This window comes from Marmota monax, unplaced genomic scaffold, assembly GCF_021218885.2.
Source record: "Marmota monax isolate L192 unplaced genomic scaffold, Marmota_monax_Labrador192_F-V1.1 WCK01_AAM20220418_F8-fsc00061, whole genome shotgun sequence".
Classification (NCBI taxonomy): domain Eukaryota; kingdom Metazoa; phylum Chordata; class Mammalia; order Rodentia; family Sciuridae; genus Marmota; species Marmota monax.
This window is the reverse complement of record NW_026695230.1, coordinates 8,126,824-8,150,683: the sequence shown is the minus strand read 5'-3', so window position 1 is coordinate 8,150,683 and position 23,860 is coordinate 8,126,824. Positions and strand designations below refer to the sequence as shown.

The window sequence follows — 23,860 nt, the reverse complement described above, 5'->3', positions numbered from 1 at the left end:
GAAATTAAATGTTTTGTGCTTTGGTAGTCTTGCCAGTAAAATGCAAAAATTCCTGCTCTGCTTTCCTCTGCTGGCTGGGGTAAAAATGCCATGAAAGAATGGATGGGAAAGTCACCATAAGCCATGCACAAATGAAGGACTCAGTGAGCTTTATGTGGCTTCAGGACGAGTCTTCTCCAGGTCTTTACCAGTCCCCACAACCTGAGGTCCCTGCTGGGGTGGTGATCTGGGAGCTACCCTTTGCTCCTCTCAGCAGAATTTAAGGCTTCTGGAGCCAGAACCCCTCTGGTCCCAAGAGAAAAAGACAAGGGCCTCTGAGCAGGCTCAAGTAACTGGGCAGAAAGCTTCCTGGTCCAGCAGAACCTGCTTTCTGAGATGAGTGTTAGCTAGATGAGTGTTGTATAAATAATCTAAAGGAAATCCAGGGCCTGTAGGCCTGCCAGCCAGCATACACACAGCTCAGACCTCATTCCCTTCCCTTTCCAGCCTCAGGAAATGACAAATAGGCCTCTGTGACTGTATTCATACCTTCAATTGGCTTTGATCCTTTCAGAATTTCTCAGGAAATTGCCCTCCTTTCTTTGAGCTAGGGCTTGGGATATAATTCTCCATTTGGTAGGAAAGGTTTTAAAGAATCTACATAGGATTCAAAGAGTGATGGTCTTTGTTATTGGAAATCTGCTTTCTTTTTTTTTTCCAGGTTTTAAAAATAGATTTTATTTTTTAAAAGTTAATATGTGCATTACAGGAAAAGGAAAAACACAAGCAAAGAAAAAAATTCATCCAGTCACAAGCAGCTTAGTTGGATTTGTTCATCCAGGTCGTGCATATACACACACAACATCCCATTTTGTGTGATTGAGATCATAGTGACATCATGCTTTTCTACATATCATGAATATTCACAAATTCAAAATCCCAAAGCTACAGAGTATTTTTGAAAACCAAGAATACACTACACCATACGTTGCTGATGGGACTGCAAATTGGTGCAACCACTCTGGAAAGCAGTAGTAAGATTCTTTAGAAAACTTGGAATGGAACCACCATTTGACCCAGTTATCCCACTCCTCCTAATATATGCAAAGGACTTAAAAGCAGCATGCTACAGTGACACAGTCACATCAATATTTATAGCAGCTTGATTCACAATAGCTAAGCTCTGAAACCAATCTAGGTGCCCTTCAGTAGATGAATGGCTTCTGGAGCCAGAGCCCCTCTAGTCCCAAAAGAAAAAGGCAGGGGCCTCTGAGCAGGCTCAAGTAACTGGGCAGAAAGCTTCCTGGTCCAGCAGAACCTGCTTTCTGAGATGAGTGTTAGCTAGGTGAGTGTTTCGTAAACAGTCTAAAGGAAATCCAGGGCCCGTAGGCCTGCCAGCCAGCATACACACAGCTTAGACCTCATTCTCTTCCATTCTTTCATGACATCTTTACCCCAGCCAGCAGAGGAAAGCAGAGCAGGATTTTTTGCATTTTGCTGGTAAGACTACTAAAGCACAAAGATAAATGTGGTTTATCTACACAATGAAATATTAGCCATAAAGAAGAATTATGGCATTTGCCAGTAAATAGATGGAACTAGAGATTATCATACTAAGTGAAACAAGGCAATCCCAAAAAACCAAAGGTCAATGTCCTCTCTGATATACAGATGCTAACACACAATAGGGAGGGGAGGGAAGAACAGAAGGTCATTGGATTAGACAAAGGGAAATGAAGGAAAAGGAGGGGAGATGGGAAGAGGAAAGACAGTAGAATGAATTGGACATAACTTTCCTATGTGCATATACGAATACACGACCAGTGAAACTCCATATCATGTATAACCACAAGAATGGGATCCCAATTAGAATAAGTTGTACTCCATGTATATATAATATGTGAAAATACACTCATGTATATCTAAAAAGAACAAAAATTTTAAAAAGAATACACTATACCAATTCAATCTGTACAAAAAAAAAATGCAATCCTTTCTTGGGGACTTAGAAATCTGCTTTAAAAGTCCTGTGAGATTGTCTTTCTTTCTATTTTTTTCCCTCCATTTCTGGGGATCAAATCTAGGAATGTTCTACCACTGAGCTATGTCCCTACTTTTTTTTTTTTTTTTTTTTCACTTTGAGACAGAATCTCCCTAAGTTGCTGAGGCTGGACTTGAACTAGTGATCTTCCTTCCTCAGCCTCCTGAGTCACTGGGATTACAAATGAGTGCCACCATGCCTGTTTTCCTTTCCTTTCCTTTCCTTTCTTTCTTTTTTTTTTTTTTTTTGTTGTTGTTGTTTATTTTTTGGTACTAGGGATTGAACCACTGAGCCATATCCCTAGCCTTATTATTATTATTATTTTGAGACAAGGTCTTACTAAATTGCTTAGGGCCTTGCTAGATTACTGAGGCTGGCTTTGAACTTATGATTCTCCTGCTTCAGCCTCCTGAGTCACTGAGATTACAGGCATGTGCCATTATGCTTGGCTTTTTTTCTTCTCTCTCTCTCTCTCTCTCTCTCTCTTGTTCTGAGGATCAAACCCAGTGCCTCCCATATGCTAGGCAAGGGCCCTACCATTGATCCACATTCCCAGCCCACTGTGAGATCATTTATATTTACAAATTTAATACCCCACAGTGTCTTTGGAATTTTGGAAACTGTTTTAGAATTAATGTGGGGAACAAGAAGATGACAGGCATAGGTTCATGTGGCTGTGAGTGGGGACAGTCCTTTGATTGTTTCCCACTATTCCCAGGAATACCCCTGACCATTTTCCAAAATGCGCACAACTTTGCCTGTAAGTCCTGAGCAATTTTAGAAATGAAGGTGAGTGTGGAGGCTTGACTCATAGACTTGGAGCCTTTTTGCAGGTTAGAATTAGAAGGAAAGAGACCCCTTTTTGTATACTAGTGAGGCTACATAGGCAATGTGACTGCCGCAATGTTACCCAGGGATCCATGACAAAGCTGGGGCAAGATCCTAGGTCTCCTGACCCCAGGTCAGTGTCCCTTCTCCATCAAGCTGCCTGCTATTCTTTGTTAAACCATGCCCATCAACTGTCTCACTACCCAAAGTGTCAGGAAAAAAAAAAAAAAAAAGGCTGTTACAGTTTTCCATGGTCTTCCCCTGCTGTGATCAGACAAGGAACACTCTCTGATATGGGGCCCACACTGAGCATTGAAAGGGCCTTAGGACTCCCTCTGTAGCACTGATTTCAGGGGTCCTCAGTTTGGAAGTCACTATGTTCTGGTAACAGTCTTTGCCTGGGAACCTGTCAATGGGATGGAAAGTGTGAGATCCAGTATTCCCAGGAAAGGATGGAGAGGAAAGGGCACAGCGATTACTACTTTTCTGGGGTAGGAAGCTTCTGGGAGGGAATCTGAGATGAATTCTCTTAAGGAATGGTGAATGAACTCTCGAGAAAGTTCTAGCCCCAAAGGGAAGCAGGCAACATCTAGCACCTGAGGATGTGCCCTGCCTGGCGGAGCAGAAGGGGAAGAGGGGAGGTAGCAGGGTACCCAGAGATGTTACCAGGAGAGTTCAAGCGGTTTGGGTGGAGGCTTCTGGCCTCATACCCATCATCTGAGGGATGGATGAATTGGGGGTGGGTGTTGGGGTGAAGGTGACATAAAGTAGTTTTCCAGGAACAGATGCTGCTCTCTTACCAGAGAGAGAAACCTGTACTTTGGCACGTACACAGCACACCCTGGTCTGTCAAGGACAGAGGGAATGAGGTTACTGCATCTTGGGTCTTGCAACTCAGAAAACCCATAGGCTTTGTAGCCAAAAAAAAAAAGGTGAAATAGGCCAGGCTGACTGTGAGTGTTCAGAGGGGCTATGGACCAGGGAGCACTGAGTCAGTGCAGTGTATGTTCTGTACAGGTGCAGCTGGAGCTAATTAAGTTTTGCACATCACGTATATATATGCTGGGTACTATCACAAAAAAGACGTCCTACTTTCCATGACCTCTCAATCATCCTGCTTTCATCCTTTCTCTCCCATTCTCCAAAAACTTCAGTGACCTCCATAGACCATTAAACACAACACAACAATAACAACAACAAAACCTAACATATAAACAAACAAAAACCCTCACCCCTAAGCCATAGGCTTTGTAGTCAGTCAGCCCTGGTTTAAAGTTCCAGCCCAAATCATTTAGTAGTTGGCACAGTCTTGGCAAAATCAGGATTTTCTCTGAGCCTTGGTTTCTTTATCTGGAAAATGAGAATAGTTGTGGCTACTTCAAAGAATTAAGAGGAAGAGGAGTATGGAGATTGCCTGGCTTGCGTCCTGATACATTAAGGGGTGCTTAGCAAATGGTATTTGTTTATTTGTTTGTGGAGTCAAATAGCAGTTGTTTGCATAAGAGGAGGGATGCTGCCCTTGTACTGAACTGTGGTTGGGTATCTTAATTTAGGGGAATGAAGACTCATTGATTAAAAAATTATATATAAAAATGTTTATTAAGGGGGCTGGGATTGTGGCTCAGCAGTAGAGTGCTTGCCTAGCAGGTGTGAGGCCCTGGGTTCGATCCTTAGCACCACATCAAAATAAATAAATAAAATAAAGATATTAAAAAATGTTTATTAAGTCATTTCTTACTGTTTAAATACCTTTACAGCGTTGGGCCATTCTCTACAATTTAAGGCTAATGATGCTTATATCAACTTTTTCTATAATTTTTTGGCGGGGTACTGGAATTGAACTCAGGATCATTTGGCCACTGAGCCACATCCCCAGCCCTATTTTGTGTTTTATTTAGAGACAGGGTCTCACTGAGTTGTTGAGTGCCTTGCTGTTGCTGAAACTGGCTTTGAACTCTCAATCCTCCTGTCTCAGCCTCCAAGCCGCTGGGATTACAGGCATGTGCCACCATGCCCAGCTTTTTTCTACAATTTAAAAAATTAAAAAAGGGGGAAACAGAACCCCCACATAACCCCACAAAATCTCACAAAATTATTTTAAAATATTTAAAAAATTGCTATATTAAAAGTCTTGCCAGGGCCTCCAGATATCAGCGTAGTTAGGCTGTGGGCCACAGCATGCACATTATGTGTGTGGTGCTGGAATAATTTGGTCTGCACCTACTGCTTCTGACTATTACTGGAAGTCACAGAGAAAACCACCTGAAAATGGAATATTGTGCCCTTGATTGTGCCCACCACAAAACTGTCTTCTTGGTCTGCTAAAGGAATGGACTGCACATCAGCATTTGCGGTAAGATGGCTCTTGACAAGTATCCTAGTAGTGGCGTTCCAGAACTGCACTTTCTCAGCAGAGCAGCCTAGTGTGTCTTCACAGGACCTCCCAGAGCTGCCTGACCTCCAGGTAAAATTTCTCACCTATCTTTCAGTGTAATTCCACTCTCTTTTTTCTACCAGCCTCCTCCCAGCAACTGTGGTCACAGTTTACAGGTAGGCAGGGCCCACCCTGACTGAATTAGGACATTGTTGCAAAGACTGAGGAACCAAAGATACTGTTACAATCTATCTTGTCCTCAAGGGACCTGGAGCCCAGGTCTCAGGGCCTCCTAGAGTGATGAAAACACTGTTGGAACATCCTAGAGAGATACCCTGCTTTCCTGGAGCTGGGGGTAATTATACTTTCAAAACCAAGAAACCTACAACTACGACTTTTTCTCAGAGATGGCACTGAGCTTCCCGTTGGTGCCATAGAATGCAGGAAAGAAGTAGGCCCATCCACCACCTGGAGGGGCTCACCATCTGGTAGGGGAGGAGAGCCCCATCCCTCTCTATTGTGAATCTTTTGGAAGGATGTATAACTAGTGCTGGGGGAGCTGAGAGGAGGGAGGTACCAAATCTGTGGGTGCATGGGTGGGTTGGTATAAAGAAAAACCTTTTTCTCCTCTGTTCACACTCAACTCAGAACAATCCTATGACCAGATATGTGCTTTCCAACCCCTCCCACACAAAGCAATTCTCTGGTGAATACCAATTAGGTGTTCTATAATTCAGTTCATCTGACATTACCTAGAGATAGCATCTGATCCCACAAGACTTCCCTCTACTTCTGACCCTAATTGCAAGTAGTAGTTTGTGACCTGTACTTCTGACCAGCATGCTGTAAGTTGGGAATGCCCTATATCCCTATTTCAGGATTGATAATTTGCTTGGACACTTCCCAGAACCTAGAAAAACACCTTACTGATTTTTAAATTTACTTTTTTTTTTGGTAACGGGTATTAAACTCAGGGGCACTTGACCACGATGCTACATCCCCAGACCTATTTTGTATTTTATTTAGAGACAAGGTCTCACTGAATTGCTTAGTGTCTTGCAGTTGCTGAGGGTGGCTTTGAACTCACAATCCTCCTGCTTCAGCCTCCCAAGCTGCTGGGATTACAGGCGTGCGCCATTGTGCCTGGCTAATTTACTTTTTAAGTTTTTTAAAATGTATGTATGTATGTATGTATGGTTCTGGGGATTGATCTCAGGGCCTGTGCATGCTAGCAAAAGTGCTCTTTCACTAGCCATATCCTCAACTGATTTGGTATAAAAGAGATTACAAATGATGCAGATGATAAATTAGATGGAAGAGATGCATAGGGCAAGGTTATGGTGGTGTAAGTATAAGTACCCAGCTTCCTTGCCCTCTCTGGGCACTCTAACCTCCCAGCACTTCCAATGTTCAAGACTTTTTAGAAACTTCGGAGCTGGGGGTGTGGCTCAATGGTAAACCATTCGCCTAGCATGCCGGAAAGCCTGCAAGCCTGCAAGCCAAGTTCACTCCCCAGAAGAATTTTTAAAGCTTTTGTAGAGCTTAATCTCCAGCCACCACCCACTTTCCGGAAGGTTAGGGGGTAAGTCTAACAGTACCCTATATTCACTTGGATTTTCTTATCACTAAGGAAATTCTAGAGCTTTATCAAATATATTTCATATTATACCAAAGTGGGGGAACACTAGAAGATGGGTACCCTGCAAAGAAGAGATGAATGGGGCAGATAAAACACTAGCATGAAAAAAGGCAGAGGTAAAAATGTTTCAAAAGCAAAAATTTGAACTCATATACGTAGCGGGTAGAATAGTGGTTACAGAGGATGGAGAAAGGTGGTGGAGAGATATTAAAATAAAACGCAGCACCAACAGTTCTTGGGTATGGCTGGGACTCATCCTCGTGGGGTGGGGCAATGGGAAGATGCAGACAAGAAGGTAAATTTGACCTCAATCACCTTGCAAGACCAGAAAGGCAAAGTCTCCCTTGTGAGTTTCGGACTTGGAAGGTTTGGCAGTAGGGGAAAAGGAGACGTCCTTTTCCATCAGTCGGACAAACTGACGCTGTGCTAGGTATTTTCCTTCTTTCATTCAACAAATGTTTATGGAGCGCCAGAAGCTGTCCCAGGCATTTGGAAACAGCGATGAAGAAACAGATCAGGGATTTCTTGAGAGTAACGTGCAAATTTTACGGAAGAGGAAGCTGAGGGTCTGCCTGACTCTGGTTCACGGATATCGCCCGGGCTCCCATGGCCGGAGAGGCAGCGTGGGGCTTTGGGCACTCCCTTAGATGTCCTGGAGCACGTGGTTTGGCCCGCGGGTCCGCTGTCCGGTTGCGCGCGCCGCCAGGGCCTCTCCATTGCCCCGCCCGGCTGGGCGCCCGCCCCCAGCCCAACCCACACGTGGGTTCCCGCACGTCCGCCTGGCTCCACTCCTGACGTCAGCTTCGAGGTTCCATTTAAGGCCCCTCCCGCGCCCAGCCTTAAGTGCCGGAGACTCTGCTGCAGAGTGCGGATTCTATTGCTGCGCACCCCCGACGCCTTCTCAACGTGCACTCCTGGTACGGCCAACCCCGGATACTCTGCACCCGGAGGGGAGGGAGAGCAGTTGCTTTTGGCTCCGCTGGCCCACGCTGCCCGCGAAGGGGTCCCTGTTGTCGGGGAGAGGCGCCGCTTCCCAGAAGACGTGGGCGGTGGCCTACCATGCATGGGCTTGGCGTCCACCACTCTAGGCTTTTGCCCTAAGCGGCATCTCTGGCCTCTGGCCTCGCTGGGTAGCAGAGCGAGTGACGCCACCCAACCCAAGGTTGATATTCCGGGTGGATGAGGAAGAACAGGAGATCATAGATCTGAGGGTGGAGGATGCCTTCGGGTTTGAAGTTAGCGAACAACGCAAAACTTGTGGTCCGGTTTTGGGAGCTAAGGCTATCCCTAAAGCCTTAGTACGTCTGGGGAAGGGTTCCTGGATGCCGGAGAAACCCTGAGTGCTGCGCGATTTGAATTTTTGCCCTGGGACGCTGGAGAGGTGGAGTCTATGGGGATTGCTGTCGCCTTTAGACTATAGGGTGCTCTTTGCGTAAGTGATATTTATTAAGTTGCTGGGGGATCAGAGGCTGTACTAAGCGAGGTGCGTGCAAAGATGAAGCAGGCAGAGTTGCATTACTTCTGCACCTCAGACGGGTCTAACGAGAATAGTATCGCGTGTACCATCTCTTTTTGGCAAAGGGGAAAACCTAGAGTTGGGAGAGAGGGCATCTCTAAGGTCACAGTGAGTGAGTGGCAGAGGTGGAGAGGGTAGATCCTCGTTCTGCAAGGCTCTTGTCCCTAGATATAGTCTTGCCCCTACCATAAAAGGGAGCTGTGGAGCAGAAGACTGAAGGTTTCAGTGAGGCCAGTTCTTTGCAGGAGAATTCCTCCCTTTAGCCAAAAAGTTGCAGAAACCATGCAAGGCTATCTAGAAATAGCAGTGATTTGAGACCCGATTCCATCTTGGTGACTCTGGGCTGCCTGCCTAGAGATCCTGTCTGATATTTTTGCCCTTTAGGACCGAGTCAAAACTAGGCGTGGTGTTTGGGGGGATGTAACATGTGATTCCCTCCAGTGAGTGCGGTGCAGGGTTGGATGGGCAGAGTGGAAGATTCCCTCCCCAAGCTCTGGAATTCAAGGGTTCCACTAAGTACCTGTTAACTTTAGGGCTTCAAACCCTCTGCAGCCATTTCTGCACTTCCTGTGCTGACAAAATTTCCTCATACCGGGCCTCATGACTTTGCAACCGGACCACGGCTGAAGCTACACGTGGCTCCTCCCTCCTGCTTGGTTAACAGACGCTAGTCCCTGGTATTGTGATTTTAAGTGTGACTGGCTAACCGCCAGGTCCGGGAGGCTGCCAACCCAGCTTCACGTTGTTCACATGTGCTTCAGGGCATTAGTAAGGTCTAAAGTCTGACTGGAGCATGCTCCCCCTGACCCACACAACTGAATGGTTGCAGATAGCCTACACTTACTTGAGGGCTGGGCCGGTGGGGCTTACCCTCTCCACCACCCAGCGTCCACAGTCCAGCCTACTGCCTATTAATGGCACACAGCCACCAAGCCGCTGCTTTCTCTACCTCACCCCGCAACCTCCGTAAAGCAAAGGCGCATGCGCACTTGCACAAGTTTCCTGGGTCGGGATCTTCCGGATCTGGGCGGGGCGTAAACCCTTGTGCCACGTGGGGTGGAAAGCAAGCAAGTGTGCAGTGTGCGCAGGCGCCGACCTCACAGCACGTTCCTTTGCTTTTGGGTTGTGCTTGTGGCCGTTAGTGGCGATTTCTGCTTGTACTTTTGGTCCTTAGTTGGGGCTTTGCGCTGTACTTGCTTTAGGGTCCTGAGTGGCCGAAAGATAGCTGCCCAGTGTGGGTGGCTCACTGATTTTGTCTGAAGAGCGGCCTTCCCTTCCAAGGGCTAATAAGCCAAGATGAGTGATCCCTCAGGAGGCTATACTTACACCCAAACTTCGATATTATTTTTTCATGCCAAGGTGAGGTCCTTCACATCAGACCCTGGTCAGACCAAACCCTGGCATTAGACTTTTAAACCCTTTTTGCCACCTTTAGGTTTTTCCCTCTCCATTTTTAGTCATCTCTTGTGAATTTCAGTGGCAAATTCCCAAAAGAAAGTAAAGTAAGCCTTTTTCAAGAACAGCTCTTGGTAAGTAAACAATATTTCAAGAGGATGCAGTGACATTGTTTCTCCCCTATAGATTCCTTTTGGTTCCAAGTCCAAGATGGCAAGTCTCAAGGATCAGCTGATTGTGAATCTTCTTAAGGAAGAACAGGTCCCCCAGAATAAGATTACAGTTGTTGGGGTTGGTGCTGTTGGCATGGCCTGTGCCATCAGTATCTTAATGAAGGTAAGTGAGAGTCCATCACTCTGGAAGCTGATGCCTTGGCTCCATCCTGTCCTCCACCCTCCCCAATAATTGGATTGTCACTGTACATTAAAATATGAAGGTTCATGCACTCATTCAAGGAACCTAATGTGAAACAATCTTTGAAACATGGTGAGGTATCAACAGTGTTATCTGAAATAAAAAGTGTCAAAGGTTACGTTTTCTAAAATTTATTATATATCTAAATAAAAGGAAGAGTTCATGCCTTTAAATGAGTCAGACTCTCTTAAAGTAATTTTTGAATTGAAAATAACAGTTACATATGGTAAAATTAAAATCATCCTATGGGAATTTTTTTTTTTTTTTTTAAAACAGGCATGAGTTTATTAGAAGAGATAGGGATAGGAAAAGGAAAAGGGACACTCTTAGGGAGAGAGTGTATTGCTAAAAGCTTGGTCCTTGTCCCTGATGCCACTCTAATAACAAGGACATGGTTTTGAGAAAAAGGAAAAAGAAGGTTTATTGCCTTGCTAGCAAAGGAGAATCACATGGGAAACACCACCACACCACCACCTTTGTTTAACAATTTTGTTATCAATTATGGGACTAAAAATTAGAAAAAGAATTTGTGAGTAAAGAACACACTTTACAGTGTTCAAACCTGATTTATATAAAAAATAATTGAAGCACTTCAGGTTTATAAGAGTAAAATATGACTTCTGTATTCTGAACATTAATGGATTGAAGGAAGAAGGGACTGAAGGCAGAAATGAGCTGTGCAGAGATCGTAATTTATTTGTTTTTATGTTGTGCTGAGGATCAAACCCAAGCCCTCGCGCACACACATGCTAGGCGAGCACACTACCGCTGAGCTACAACCCCAGCCCCTCTGTATTTGTTCTTAGAAGAAGCCACATAACACACCAACTCTTATTCCTTACCCACTTGATCAGAAATTGATGCTGTTTTCCCTATATGTATGAACCACCTGTGGTCTTTTTCTTGGCCTCTGATTCAGGTTTGGGTAAGAGTACCCACTGACCACTTGTGCTGTAGATGATTTGAAGGTAACTGTTGTTGGTGCTCCTGGTCTAAGATGCACCTATGAATTTTTATAGGTTCAGTTGTAAGGATACTTTTTACCAATATTATGCAAGGCACAAGTCTTATCTTTGTGCAAAACTGTAAGTATTGGTTCAGATATGAAAAACAACCAGAGAATTACTCAGACTATCACTTTTTTTATGGTGGTGGTAGGGGGGGACCAAGGATTGAACCCAGGGGCACTTTACCACTGAGCCACATTCCCAGCCATTTTTGTTTTTATTTTGAGACAAGGTCTCGCTAAGTTGCTGAGACTGGCTTTGAACTTGTGATCCTCTTGCCTCAGCCTCTCAGCCTCCCAACTTCCCAAGCTGCTAGGAATACAAGTGTGCACCAAGTGTTGTTACTAGTCCATATCACCTATTTAATGACTAGCAAATTCAATGTAAAACTGAATTTGGGATAGAAAATAAAGCAGTTTTTCATAATTAGAAAGCAGTGTTATTGGAGGTAGTTGCAGTTTTATGACTACTGATTGTTCTATTTCCATACTAGCAGTGGTAGCACTTCTGCAGAGGTTGGTTCAGAGAGGAGATAGTGCTATGTATAGACCATCTGTGAGTCAGCTTAAAAAAATGGCAGTGTGCCTCTACTTTGAAGTATATCCTGAACTAACACTGATACTAAAATAGCAGAACTCTCCTGTGTCAGAATTAAGAGAAATTTTTCATTCAAAAAATCTTGAAATGACAGTCTCCCATTTAACTAAAAATTTTATGTCTTTTAGGACTTGGCAGATGAACTTGCTCTTGTTGATGTCATGGAAGATAAATTGAAGGGAGAGATGATGGATCTCCAGCATGGCAGCCTTTTCCTTAGAACACCAAAAATTGTCTCTGGCAAAGGTTGATTTCAACAAGTTTTATATTATAGTCCACATTAGATGTAAACTTTCTTTTTGTACAATATTTTATAATAGAAAGCCTTTGACTACATGCTAAGATAGACAATATGACACAAAACCTGGGGGTGGAGAGGTTGGTGGGGAGGGCAGGGCAGAAGCCACAGGCTTAGACTAAGAGACTTTCAATAGACTGCTGAATGGACTGGATTTGCAACTTCAGTTGAGAGCCTTCTTTGATGGTGACAGAACACACAATGATAAGCCTGGAGACCTCACAGGCCCGCCTTAGGGCCCACTTGGAGCACACAAACATACAGGGCATATACTTGTCTTCATAATAGTAGCAAGATGTCCAGGGTGATCTCTAGGGATTCGGCATCTGCAGCCATCACAGGGAACTTGGAGATGCCTTTGTTGAGGGTTTTGGTTGCATGGCTGCAGTCCCTCTTAACAGTTGTCTTCAAGAGCAGGCAACCTTGGATAAATCAGAAAAAAGCAGATGTAATTTTTTTTATTCATCTCAAAGTCCTAGCTCTTAGAAGCTTTTCTTTTTCATACAGGGGAGTCTTAAAATATATTTACATTGGTACCTATGGGTATCAAAGTTCAATCTATATTAAATGGTTTAAAATGGAAATCCAATTAGTGTATTATGTGGAAACCATCTGAACTAGAATGTAATGAATAAAGTTTCAGTCTTTAGGTGCATATTTAACCACATTGCTTTAAATACTTTTTTTCTTTTGTGATGTTGGAGCATTTAACCTAGGCCTTGCATATGCTTGGCAAGTACTCTATCACTGAGCTACAACTCCAGCAATCAGATATTTAAGTGTTCTTATTCCCCCACTTTCTTTCACACAGTAACACAAGGTTGAGTTCAGAATAAATGAGCCTGTTCAGATATTTTTGACTTGACCCTTTCACACTTAACTAGCACCAGCCTGGGAAATGGGATTTGGGCCCAAATAGTGTCTTTTGGTACTTGAAAGTCCTTAGCAACTCCTAGAGTTAATCATCTTATGCCTTCGGGTATCTAGAAGCAAAATATGTTTGTTAAGTGTAAAGGCATCTCTGCCTTTGTTAGTAATCAAGTATTTAAGTAAACTTAGGAGCAATGAAGAATAAGAACATTGAACGAAGGGGAAGAATTGGGGATATCTGAGAAGTTGATATATGAGAATCATAAACTTGATTTCTTCCTGTTTCTCTCAGTCATAGTTATATCAAGTTATAATGTAACTAAAACTACACTATAAGGAAGGTATACACTGGTCATTTTTAGTTCATAAGTGTGATGATTGGGTTTTGTGTTGGGTGAAATATGCCTTTCTCTAACCGTTGTTAGAATATCAGTGCATTACCCATCTGACATAAAAAATAGAAAACCTGAAAACAAAGGGAACTGTCTAGGAGGCAGTGGGGGCATTTATCTGCCATATATATAAAACCTGCATAAAATTACAGAAGCCAGGTGTAGTGATAATACTGTGATCTCAGCGATTCTACAGGCTGAGGCAGGAGAAATAAAAGTTTAAGGCCTGTAAGGGCAATTTGGGGAGACCCAGTCTCCAACCTGAAGAAAAAGGGAGGGACTTGGGGTGCAGTTCAGCAGCAGTGTGGTTGCTACATGTGTGTGAGGCCCTGGGTTTGATCCTCAGTACTAAAAAGAGGAACAAATTTTGCTGGCTAGTTAACAGTTCTCTTAAAGGTATTCATCTGATGGTTGTTTCGTTTTTTAGACTATAATGTGACTGCAAACTCCAAGCTCGTCATTATCACAGCTGGGGCACGTCAGCAAGAGGGAGAAAGCCGTCTTAATTTGGTCCAGCGTAATGTGAACATCTTCAAGTTCATCATTCCCAATGTTGTAAAATACAGCCCACATTGCAAGTTGCTTGTTGTTTCCAATCCAGGTGAGACTTAACAGCATAAAACATGAGCTATAGTAAAATTGATAGTATGTTATAATCTATATGCATGTATACATTCATTTATTTCTTGTTGCATTTCCCTCCTGAGATTGTTTTTGTAAAATAGTTATTATAAAACATTAAAGGGATAAAACATTAAAGGGACCGAATGCCTCTGAACATAATTGGAACATAAAATCAGTTATTTACCCAAGATCTTATATATGGAATAAGTTTATGAATAATTGTATTCTCTTTATTGGTGCAGTTTATTCTCATAAAATAATACTTGACTGCTTGGTAGACTTGATATGTAGTACAGAGACTTAAAAATATTAACAAAAATATCAATTAGTCATGAGCAGTATCAAGATCCATATAGAACCATATATCTGTAGTGGCTAATCATTATCTAATGAATTACCTAATGTCTTTGCCTGAATGTTGTCTTCACAGTGGATATCTTGACCTATGTGGCTTGGAAGATAAGTGGCTTTCCCAAAAACCGTGTTATTGGAAGTGGTTGCAATCTGGATTCAGCACGATTCCGTTACCTGATGGGGGAAAGGCTGGGAGTTCACCCATTAAGCTGTCATGGGTGGGTCCTTGGGGAGCATGGAGACTCTAGTGGTAAGCATGAGTTATTTTCTGCTTTTATTTACAAAAAGATTGCATTAAAAAATACAAGTATTTTTATTATTAAATTAGACCCTAAGTCAAGTATCCCTTAATCAGGATAGACTGGTTTCCTGGAATCTACCATTTATATAATTATATGCTAAGAATTAAGATTTTAGCCATTTTATATGACATTTTATGGCAGGAGAACAGAATGAAATTTTACTTCTATGGAAGTAAATAACTAGACTTGTTATTTCTTCAGAATCGAACCTAGGTCCTCATGTATGCTTATCACACACTTTATCCTTGTACATCCTATAACCCCCAACATGTGAAAACCATAGTTCTTATGATAACTTTAGTCATTTATACTTGACTTGAACTGCTTATCCCTGAAAAGGTCAGCCACCCCAAGTGGAGTTCAAGAAGTATTTTGGTACTGTGCAGAGTTCTGAGTTCCTTATGCCAATAAAATTTCCCTTATGTTTGTGTGCCATCTTTATATTTCAAATATATGAACTAAACATTCCAACAAATGAGGGAAATGGGTTGAAATATACAATTCTTGTTATATAATCTAAATAAATGAAAATCTAATAGTAAGGACATTGGTTTTTGACCATTTGTTGTAATCCCCTTCAGCAGATAGGAGAATTAAAAATAGTATCTTGATGCATAAAAATAATTGTGCTGTACAATTTCTTTTAGTACCTGTGTGGAGTGGAGTGAATGTTGCTGGTGTCTCCTTGAAGAATCTGCACCCAGATTTAGGCACTGATGCAGATAAGGAACATTGGAAAGAGGTTCATAAGCAGGTGGTTGACAGGTAATAAGTTTCATAATCTGGCAATATAGGAGGTTAAAATTTATTATCTTTATATAAAAGATTTAATTTTTTTGTGATACTAGAGATTGAACCCAGGGGTACTATACCACTGAGCAATATCCCCTACCCCTTTAAAAATTTTTTTGAGACAGGATTTCACTAAAATAATCTGGCCTTGAACTTGCAGTCCTCCTGCCTCAGCCTCCCAAGTTAATGGAATTACAGGTTGTAACATTAAAGTGCTACCCTATGTGTGCAGATGATGAATTTGGCAGGTCAGATCCAAAAGACAATAAAAATATACTCTTTATACAATATGGCATTTATTTTAGTAATAATACGGAAGTGAAAGAAAAAGTGATAGGCAAGAGAAAAAGATTATCACCGGCATGTGGGAAACACTGACACCTGAAGTCATGGAACAGGAGAGTTCCTGGGCAGCTTTTCAGGTTCCTGACTAGGAAGTCCCCAGCAGAGCATCCTCTCCAGTGGTGAGACCCCAGTGGGGCTTCTTAAATACAAATTAGAACAAAGAAAGCTTCATTCTAACAATTACCCATCCCCTCAAGGACACTTCATCCCCACTAGTACTGGCCAGATCTCAAAGGGAGGGAGTGGTAGCCTTGAGATAAGTGAGTGTCTGAGTGAGCCAGCCAAACCCACTAGGAAGTCAGCATTCTTTAGATGTCCCATCAGGGATGTGTGAAGGTCCTGGCAGGCACGTGGACAGGGAAGATCTTTAATATTTTCCTTAGCCCTTTCAGGTGTATGCCACCAGGCCCTACTATTTTAATAGTGTTTACGTCTGAATACTTTGAGATAACTTGTTTCCTTTTCTTTTTTTTCTCCCCACTGGTACTAGGAATACCCAGGGCCTTGCACATGCTAAACAAGTGCTCTACTGCTGAGCTAAATCCCAGTCACTTTTTAATTCCTTTTTTATTTTGAAATGGTTCAGGCTGGTCTCAAACTTGCCATGGTCTTCTGCCTTGGCATAGCTGGGATCAGAGGCATGTGGGAGCCTGGCAACCCTTGTTTTCTTAAGCTTTGTTAAAGATCATAGTAGAAAGACAAAGGTAAAAACAACAAAAAGAATAGCTAAAATAAAAAATAGAGTACCAAATGCTGGCAAGATTATGCAGAGCAGATATTGGGTTCTTCATACATTGTTGGTAGAAATGTAAAATGGTGCCACCATTTCTGGAAAACAGTTGGTTAAAATTAAAAATGGGTTTTTTATACAACCCAGCAATTTCATATAATGGATCCCAGAGAAATAAAACACCCATAAACAGATAAAAATATTAAAAATTACAGGTATTTTTTAATGCTAAAATCTTTTTTAAAATGCCATAATTCTCTGTAATCTGATAAATCTTTGCTTGTATTTTAAACTATTAAAATTCAACAAATAAGTTTGTCTGCCCTACTGGGATATGAGTCTTTACTTCAACATATATGATTTATTCACTTAGAAATAACTTTTTTTTTTTTTTTTTTTTTGGTGGTACTGGGGATTAAACCCAGGGTGCTCCAAGACCGTGCTACATCCACAGCCCTTTTTATTTTTTAATCTTTTTGGTACTGGGGATTGAACCAAGGATGCTCAGTCACTGACTGAACCACATCCCCAGCCCATTTCCTTTTTAAAATTTTTTTTCATTTAATATTTTTTTAGTTGTCAATGGACCTTTATTTTATTTATTTACATGTGGTGCTGAGAATCAAACCCAGGGCCTCACACATGGTAGACAAGCACTCTATCACTGAGCCACAACCCCAGCCCTTTTTGTATTTTATGCAGAAATAAAGTCTCACTGAGTTGCTCAGGGTTTTTCTAAATTGCTGAGGCTGGAGGCTCACTTTGAATTCTAAGTGTGTGTGTGTGTTGCTGGTGATTGAACCCAGGGCCTTGTGCATGCAAGGCAAGCAACACTCTACCAACTGAGTTATATCCCCACCCGCCCTTTTGATACAGAGTGTTGCTAAATTGCTTAGGGCCTTACTAAGGCTGGCTTTGATGTTGTGATCCTCTGCCTCACTTAGTCTCCTAAATCCTGGGATTACAAGGGTGCACTACCTTCCTGACTTTTTTTGAGATCAGGTCTCTCCAAGTCACCTAGACTGGCCTCAAACTTGTGATCCTTCTGCCTTAGCTCCTGAGTAGCTGGGATTACAGTAATGTGCCACTGTACCTGGCAGGAAAAACCTTTAAAATCCAAGTTTATTTTTTTTGGTACCAGGGATTGAACTCAGGGGCACTTGGCCACTGAGTCATATCCCCAGCCATATTTTGCATTTTATTTAGAGAAGGGTCTCATTGAATTGCTTAGTGCCTTGCCATTGCTGAGGCTGGCTTTGAATTTGCGATCCTCCTGCCTCAGCCTCCTGAGCTGCTGGGATTACAGGCCTGGGCCACCACACCCAGCCCAAGTTCTTATTATACTCTTTGAGATTATAAACATAGTTAGCATCTGGGTGTGGTGGCACACACATATATCAGGAGGCTGAGGCAGAAGAATGGCAAAATTGAGGGTAGTCTGGGTAATTTAGCAAAATCCTGTCTCAAAATAAAATAGAAAAAAGAACTGGGGATATAGCTCAGAGGTAGAGCATTTGCCTAGCATGTGCAAGGCCCTGGGTTCCATCCCCAGGATAAAACACACACACACACACACATAGCTTCTTTATTCAGATGGTAATAAAGTTATATGTCCAGGTCTAGATATGCTAGAAACATGGTACACTAACAAGTATTTACTAACAAATTGTTGAAATAGGGAAGTTTTCTACTTGGCATTATTTACTTGTAAACTGTGGTTATGTGTGAACCTTAGGTCTATCAATTAGTCCTTGGTTCAGGATATATTTTTATACAAGTACTATGTGCTGTTTGTGCCACTAGAGCTCCTTATATTTTCATAATTGGTCTAGCAAGGCTCTCTCATATGTATTTGTTTAGTTAAATAAAACCTGTGAACCTACCACCCAGCCAAGAGACTTTAACATTAGCTATCAGCTGGTATAATATTCCTTGGGTCAGAATTGCTAGTCTGCTGGTGTTTGAAAATACTGGAAGTGAATTTTTGCCCCACTTCCTATTCAACTATCTCCCTGTCGCTCCCAATTGAAATAATCTTATGATCAACATGCTGTGTGCAATCTTTTAATCTTTCTATATTTACCATTTTCATTTGAAATGCTGGCAATTGAATCCTTGTCTTTGAGCATGCTAGGCAAACATTTTACCACTGAGCTACTTCCTCAGCTGCCCCTGGGTGTTCTCTTTTTTATTTTTTATTTTTTCCAGCAATGGGGAATGAACCCAGGGATTCTTTATCACTGAGCTACATCTTCAGCCCATTTTTTTTTATTTTGAGACAGGATCTTGCTAAATTGACCTCCAACTTGCTATCCTCCTGCCTCGACTTCCTGAGTCACTGGATTACAAGCATGTGCCACCATTCCTCGGCCCTGGATTTACTTTTTAAAATCCAGTAGTACACTTCTTTTTTTCTTTTCTTTGCTACCACCACTCTTAGTACTACATTTCTTCATCCCACACAACCCCCCTTGGTACTAGGGATTGAACCCAAGGATGCTCTACTTCTGAGCTACATCCAACCCCAGCCCTTTTTATTTTTTGCGACAAGGTCTTGCTAAGTTGTTGGCTGGCCTTTAACTTCCAACTCTAAAATTCCCGAGTTGCTTGGATTACACATGTACGCTACTATTCCTGGCTCAATATTTCTAATAATCACCAGTTTACCACTATGTTGGTAGCTATAGTTGATTAGTTATGACAGTTATGTGATATTCCTTTGTGTCATTCTGTTGGAGGGCAGTGTACTTGTTACTTTTTTTTTTTTTTGCCATTCCTAATAGTATTGTTGTGAACATTCCTGTTCAGTGATGTTCTGGTGTATATGCAAGGGTTACCCTTAGAAGTATAATGCAACTTTTTGGCATTATTTACTATAAAGCATGTGTTCAGTGAAACCTTTGTTTTCCTTTGTTTCTTCCTCCTGTTTTTTTCTGCCCTTCCCTATTCTTCCTTACCCTTCCCTATTCTGTAGCGCTTATGAGGTGATCAAACTAAAAGGCTATACATCCTGGGCCATTGGACTGTCTGTGGCAGATTTGGCAGAAAGTATAATGAAGAATCTTAGACGGGTGCATCCAATTTCCACCATGATTAAGGTAGGTCCATGTAGTGATACGTTGTATTTGAATACTTATTTCTGATTTGCTTTTGTTTCTGTTGCTGTTGTGGTTGTGAGGAAAGCCCCCTACCACTGAGCTATATCCCCAGCCCTATTTCCTGGTTTTTTAGAAAAGATTCTTCTGAGAAAGCAGTTAGGTTAATGGAAGTCCTGTTCACTGAAGTGAAATAACTTAATGCACTCAGAACTTTGGAAATAAATGATTGATATGTAGGATAAATATCCACACATATATACTTGATAACTTGACTGAAAAACTTGTTATGTTTAAATAGATAGAAGTCTATAGGAGACAGATTTTGCCATTGGGAAAAATAGAAATCACTGTTACTTACCACAATGTTGCATAATAAATATTGGGAAGTACTGTGTATAATAATAGTTTTTCTTTATATATATATATATATATATATATATATATATATATATATATATATATATATATATATATATGTTGTTGGTGTTTTTAGTGGTTTTCTTTTACACTCTTGATTATATAAGTGAACATCTGGAAATAAATTTCTGTTTATTAAGTCAAATAAGCTTCATAATGGCAAAGAATGTAAGTCTTGGGAAACCTCAGATTGTATAGATAAAATGTAAATTATTTTCTTTTTGTTTTCAGGGTCTCTATGGAATAAAGGATGATGTTTTTCTAAGTGTGCCTTGCATCTTGGGACAAAATGGAATCTCAGATGTTGTGAAGGTGAATTTGACTCCTGAGGAAGAGGCACGTTTGAAGAAGAGTGCAGATACACTTTGGGGAATCCAAAAAGAGCTGCAGTTTTAAAGGCTTCTAATGTCATACCACTTCATTGTCTAGGATACAACAGGATTTTAGTTGGAGGTGTGCATGTTGTCCTTTTTATCTGTTCTGAGATTAAAGCAGATGGCCTGGGAAAAACATCAATTTTTTAAAGTTAGAAATAGGAATGGCATATAAAACCCTACAGATATCCTGATGCTGGATAGTACTTAACTTGTGTAGTCCTAAACTAGTGTAAAATAGTTCCACCATCTCTGAGATACCACTGCCAATGTTGCACAACATTGTGCATGTTGTGTGATATACCTTCATCAAACATGCCTAGTCCAACTTTGTTTTTTTTTTTTTTTTTTTTTTCATTCAGTCACATCCTGGGATCCAATGTTAAATCCAATATCACATGTCTTATGTATAACTGTTCTAAAGGATTTTATTTTGTGTATTATATGTATCTGTAGTGTACATTTCCATATAATGTAAAAGAAAGATCTACAAATGAACATTGCAACCAGCTATCCAAGTGTCATACCAACTGAAATATCAAATAAACCTTGAACAGTGACTATTCTATTAAATTCTTTTTATTTTTTTTGTGGTGCTGGGGATTGAACCCAGGGCCTGTGCATGTGGGGCAAGCACTGTATCAACTGAGCTACATCCCTAACCCTTATTTTTATTTTGAGACAGGGTTTTGTTGAGTTGCTGAGGCTGGTCTTGAACTTTGGATCCTCCTGCCTCGGTCTCCCAAGTTGCTGGGATTATAGGCATATGCTACCACTCCTCACCAATTTAAGATATAAAGTCATAAAGGTGCCATTTTTTTTTTTGTTGTTGTTATATTACTCGGAAGTAATAGGCTCTTCATGGACAACCCTGCAATAATTTTATTTTATGGGGTACTATTTACTACTGAGTAGACTTGAGTTTAATATGAATTTATGTTAAGGGTATAATTAGATTGTGTTAGTTTGTTACCATTTCCATTATAATCTATAGTTCCACTATATTAAGCCCAAGGTATTATATATTTGTTATTAAATCAAGTAGTCTTGGTGATTCTCTACTCAAATGTCTTATTAAATTTTCCCTCAAAATAGTTTTGTAAATCACCCTTATTCAGGCCTGAATATTGCCATCATTTCTGACTCAGGCTTTTATTCCCCAAAGTTTTCTTCTTCAGGGCTAGTTAAAAGAAAATTATGGCTTTTTTTCTCTCAAATACAAAATGACAAGCTTGGTCAAGGTAGTCTTGACAGTGCTATTTTAATTGGATTTGCTATCCTGTACACTTTAAATGCAGCCTTGCTAAGATAAAATTTATATACCATAAAATGTACTTTAAAATTTTTTTATTAGTTGTAGATAGACACAATTACCTTTATTTTATTTATTGATTTTTAGGTGGTGCTGAGGATCAAACCCAGTGCCTCACACATGCTATACAAGTGCTCTGCCACTGAGCTACAACCCTGCCTGCCCAAAATTTGCTCTTAAAATGTACAACTCTTGGGCTGGGGTTGTGGCTCAGTGGTGGAGTGCTTGCTTAGCATGTGTGAGGCACTGGGTTCGATTCTCAGCCCCACATCTAAATAAAATGAAGGTCCACTGACAACTAAAAGAAATTATTTAAAAAAGTGTACAATTCTTTGGATTTAATTACCCCCAAAAGAAACCAGAATATTTCCATGGGCTTTGTGATCCTTGAGGTAACTTCAGTTTTATTTTTAAAAAATTGTTTAGATGTTGATGGACCTTTATTTTATTCATTTATTTATATGTGGTTCTGAGAATCAAATTCATTACCTCACATGCTAGACAAGTACTCTACCACTGGACTACAATCCCAGCCCCTCATTTTTATTTTTAAAAAGTCCATATTTTAATGTCATATTTGATACAATAAATTAGACAATATGAACATGATTGAAAAATAAGTGAAATAGACTTACTCAATCTTTCATGAATCTTGTAAAGTTTCATCATTTTCTGCAACAATAAGTGCTCTGGGTTCACCAAGTACCTTCCTGCCCCAGCAAGGAATAGGCCAACTCTACAAGGAGACCTTCTTTTTTTTTTTTTTTCATTAGGAAGTAGATTAAGCAGGTTTTAGCCCCGCCTCACACAGGCTTTTAGTGGAGAAGAAAACGAGATGCTCAGCACATGGTCCTCGTATTTTTTTTCTCCTCCTATAGCCATAAAAACTCAAAAGCCACATTCCAGTCTAGGGTCATAGCTCAATGGTAGAGCGCTTGCCTCACATGCATGAGGCCCTAGGTTCTATCCTCAGCACCACATAAAGATAAATAAAAATGAAGATGTTGTGTTCATCTACAACTAAATATTAAAAAAATAGATTCTCTCAAGATTCTTTACTGAGTGCCTACTATATAATATGATAGATGTTGCAATATACAAGAATAAGTAAAAATAAAATCTTGACTATTTTGACATTACTGCAATAAAAATGTCAATTAAGCTTGGAGAGGTATTAAGAGCCACTTCTCTTCACGATTACCAAGGGGATATATCATTTGGCCACCAGGAGCCTGAGGGAAGTATACAGCTTGTTTATTTATTTAGGTACTGGGGATTGAACCAAGGGGCATTAACCACTGAGATAATCCCCAGTCTCACTAAATTGCTGAGGTTGGCCTTGAACTTGTGATTCTCCTGCCTTCCTTGTCTGAGCTACTGGGATTACAGGTATGCACCAGCATGCCTAGCTACAGCTTGATTTTTTTTGTCTGTGATACCCAGAGTCTTGTGCATGCTAGACAAGTGCTCTGCCACTGAGCTACATCTCTAGCCTATTTTGCAATTTTTGTATTTTTTATTTTATTTATTTATTTTTAGTTGGATCTGGTTAAGTTGCCCAGGCTGTTCTGAAACATACTATTATGTTGGGATTGCAGGCATTGTGCCACCAGGCCTGACCACAGCTTGAATTTGCAGGCCATCTAGGTCAGCAGTGTTCCTCAGCCCTGAGGTTGCTGGGGAAGCACACAAGCAAGTTGTGGTACCAATGTGCAGATGCCACTCCTGTGTGCTACCTATGGGGAGCTTCTAATTTTGGTCTTGTAGTAGGTTGAGAAAAAGTGCCATAAGAGAAACAGGAGAAATTGGAAATTGTGGTAGTTGACACAATTGTCAAGGAAAGCTGGAAGTGCAGTTTAGTGTGCCAAAATTGAAAATGAGGAATTAACCTCAAAGGATGGGCAAACAACTTTCCAGATATAGAGAACATTAAAATGTTCTTAGCCCCCCCCCCACCCCCACCCCCCAAAAAAGGTTGTCCAAAGTCTAATTGGAGGGAGTTTGGTGAGTGTTTTAAAGTTGGAGGGGTAGAAGGAGGTCAAATCTTAAAGGTCTTTTTGGTTATTCTAAGTATAATGGAAAGCCAAGGAAGTGTTTTAAGCAGAGTTATTGCATGTTCTGCACTACATTACACACACACCCCACAGATCATTACATGGAAA

General features: G+C 41.1%; 1 protein-coding gene and 1 non-coding gene across 2 annotated transcripts; both read left to right on the top strand.

The window, feature by feature from the left end:
* The first annotated feature begins 7,621 nt into the window (after positions 1 to 7,621).
* On the top strand, positions 7,622 to 20,946 carry LOC124088545 (L-lactate dehydrogenase A chain). Its single transcript, XM_046438237.2, has 8 exons — positions 7,622 to 7,778; positions 9,959 to 10,108; positions 11,919 to 12,036; positions 13,778 to 13,951; positions 14,405 to 14,578; positions 15,278 to 15,395; positions 19,472 to 19,595; positions 20,244 to 20,946. The coding sequence occupies exons 2-8, from the start codon at positions 9,983 to 9,985 to the stop codon at positions 20,406 to 20,408; spliced, it is 999 nt and encodes a 332-aa protein (XP_046294193.1). The 5' UTR covers positions 7,622 to 7,778; positions 9,959 to 9,982; the 3' UTR covers positions 20,409 to 20,946.
* Positions 13,310 to 13,409, top strand: LOC124088669 (small nucleolar RNA U13). Its single transcript, XR_006850428.1, has one exon. It is a non-coding gene; the product is annotated as a small nucleolar RNA U13 (small nucleolar RNA).
* Positions 20,947 to 23,860: the final 2,914 nt, after the last annotated feature.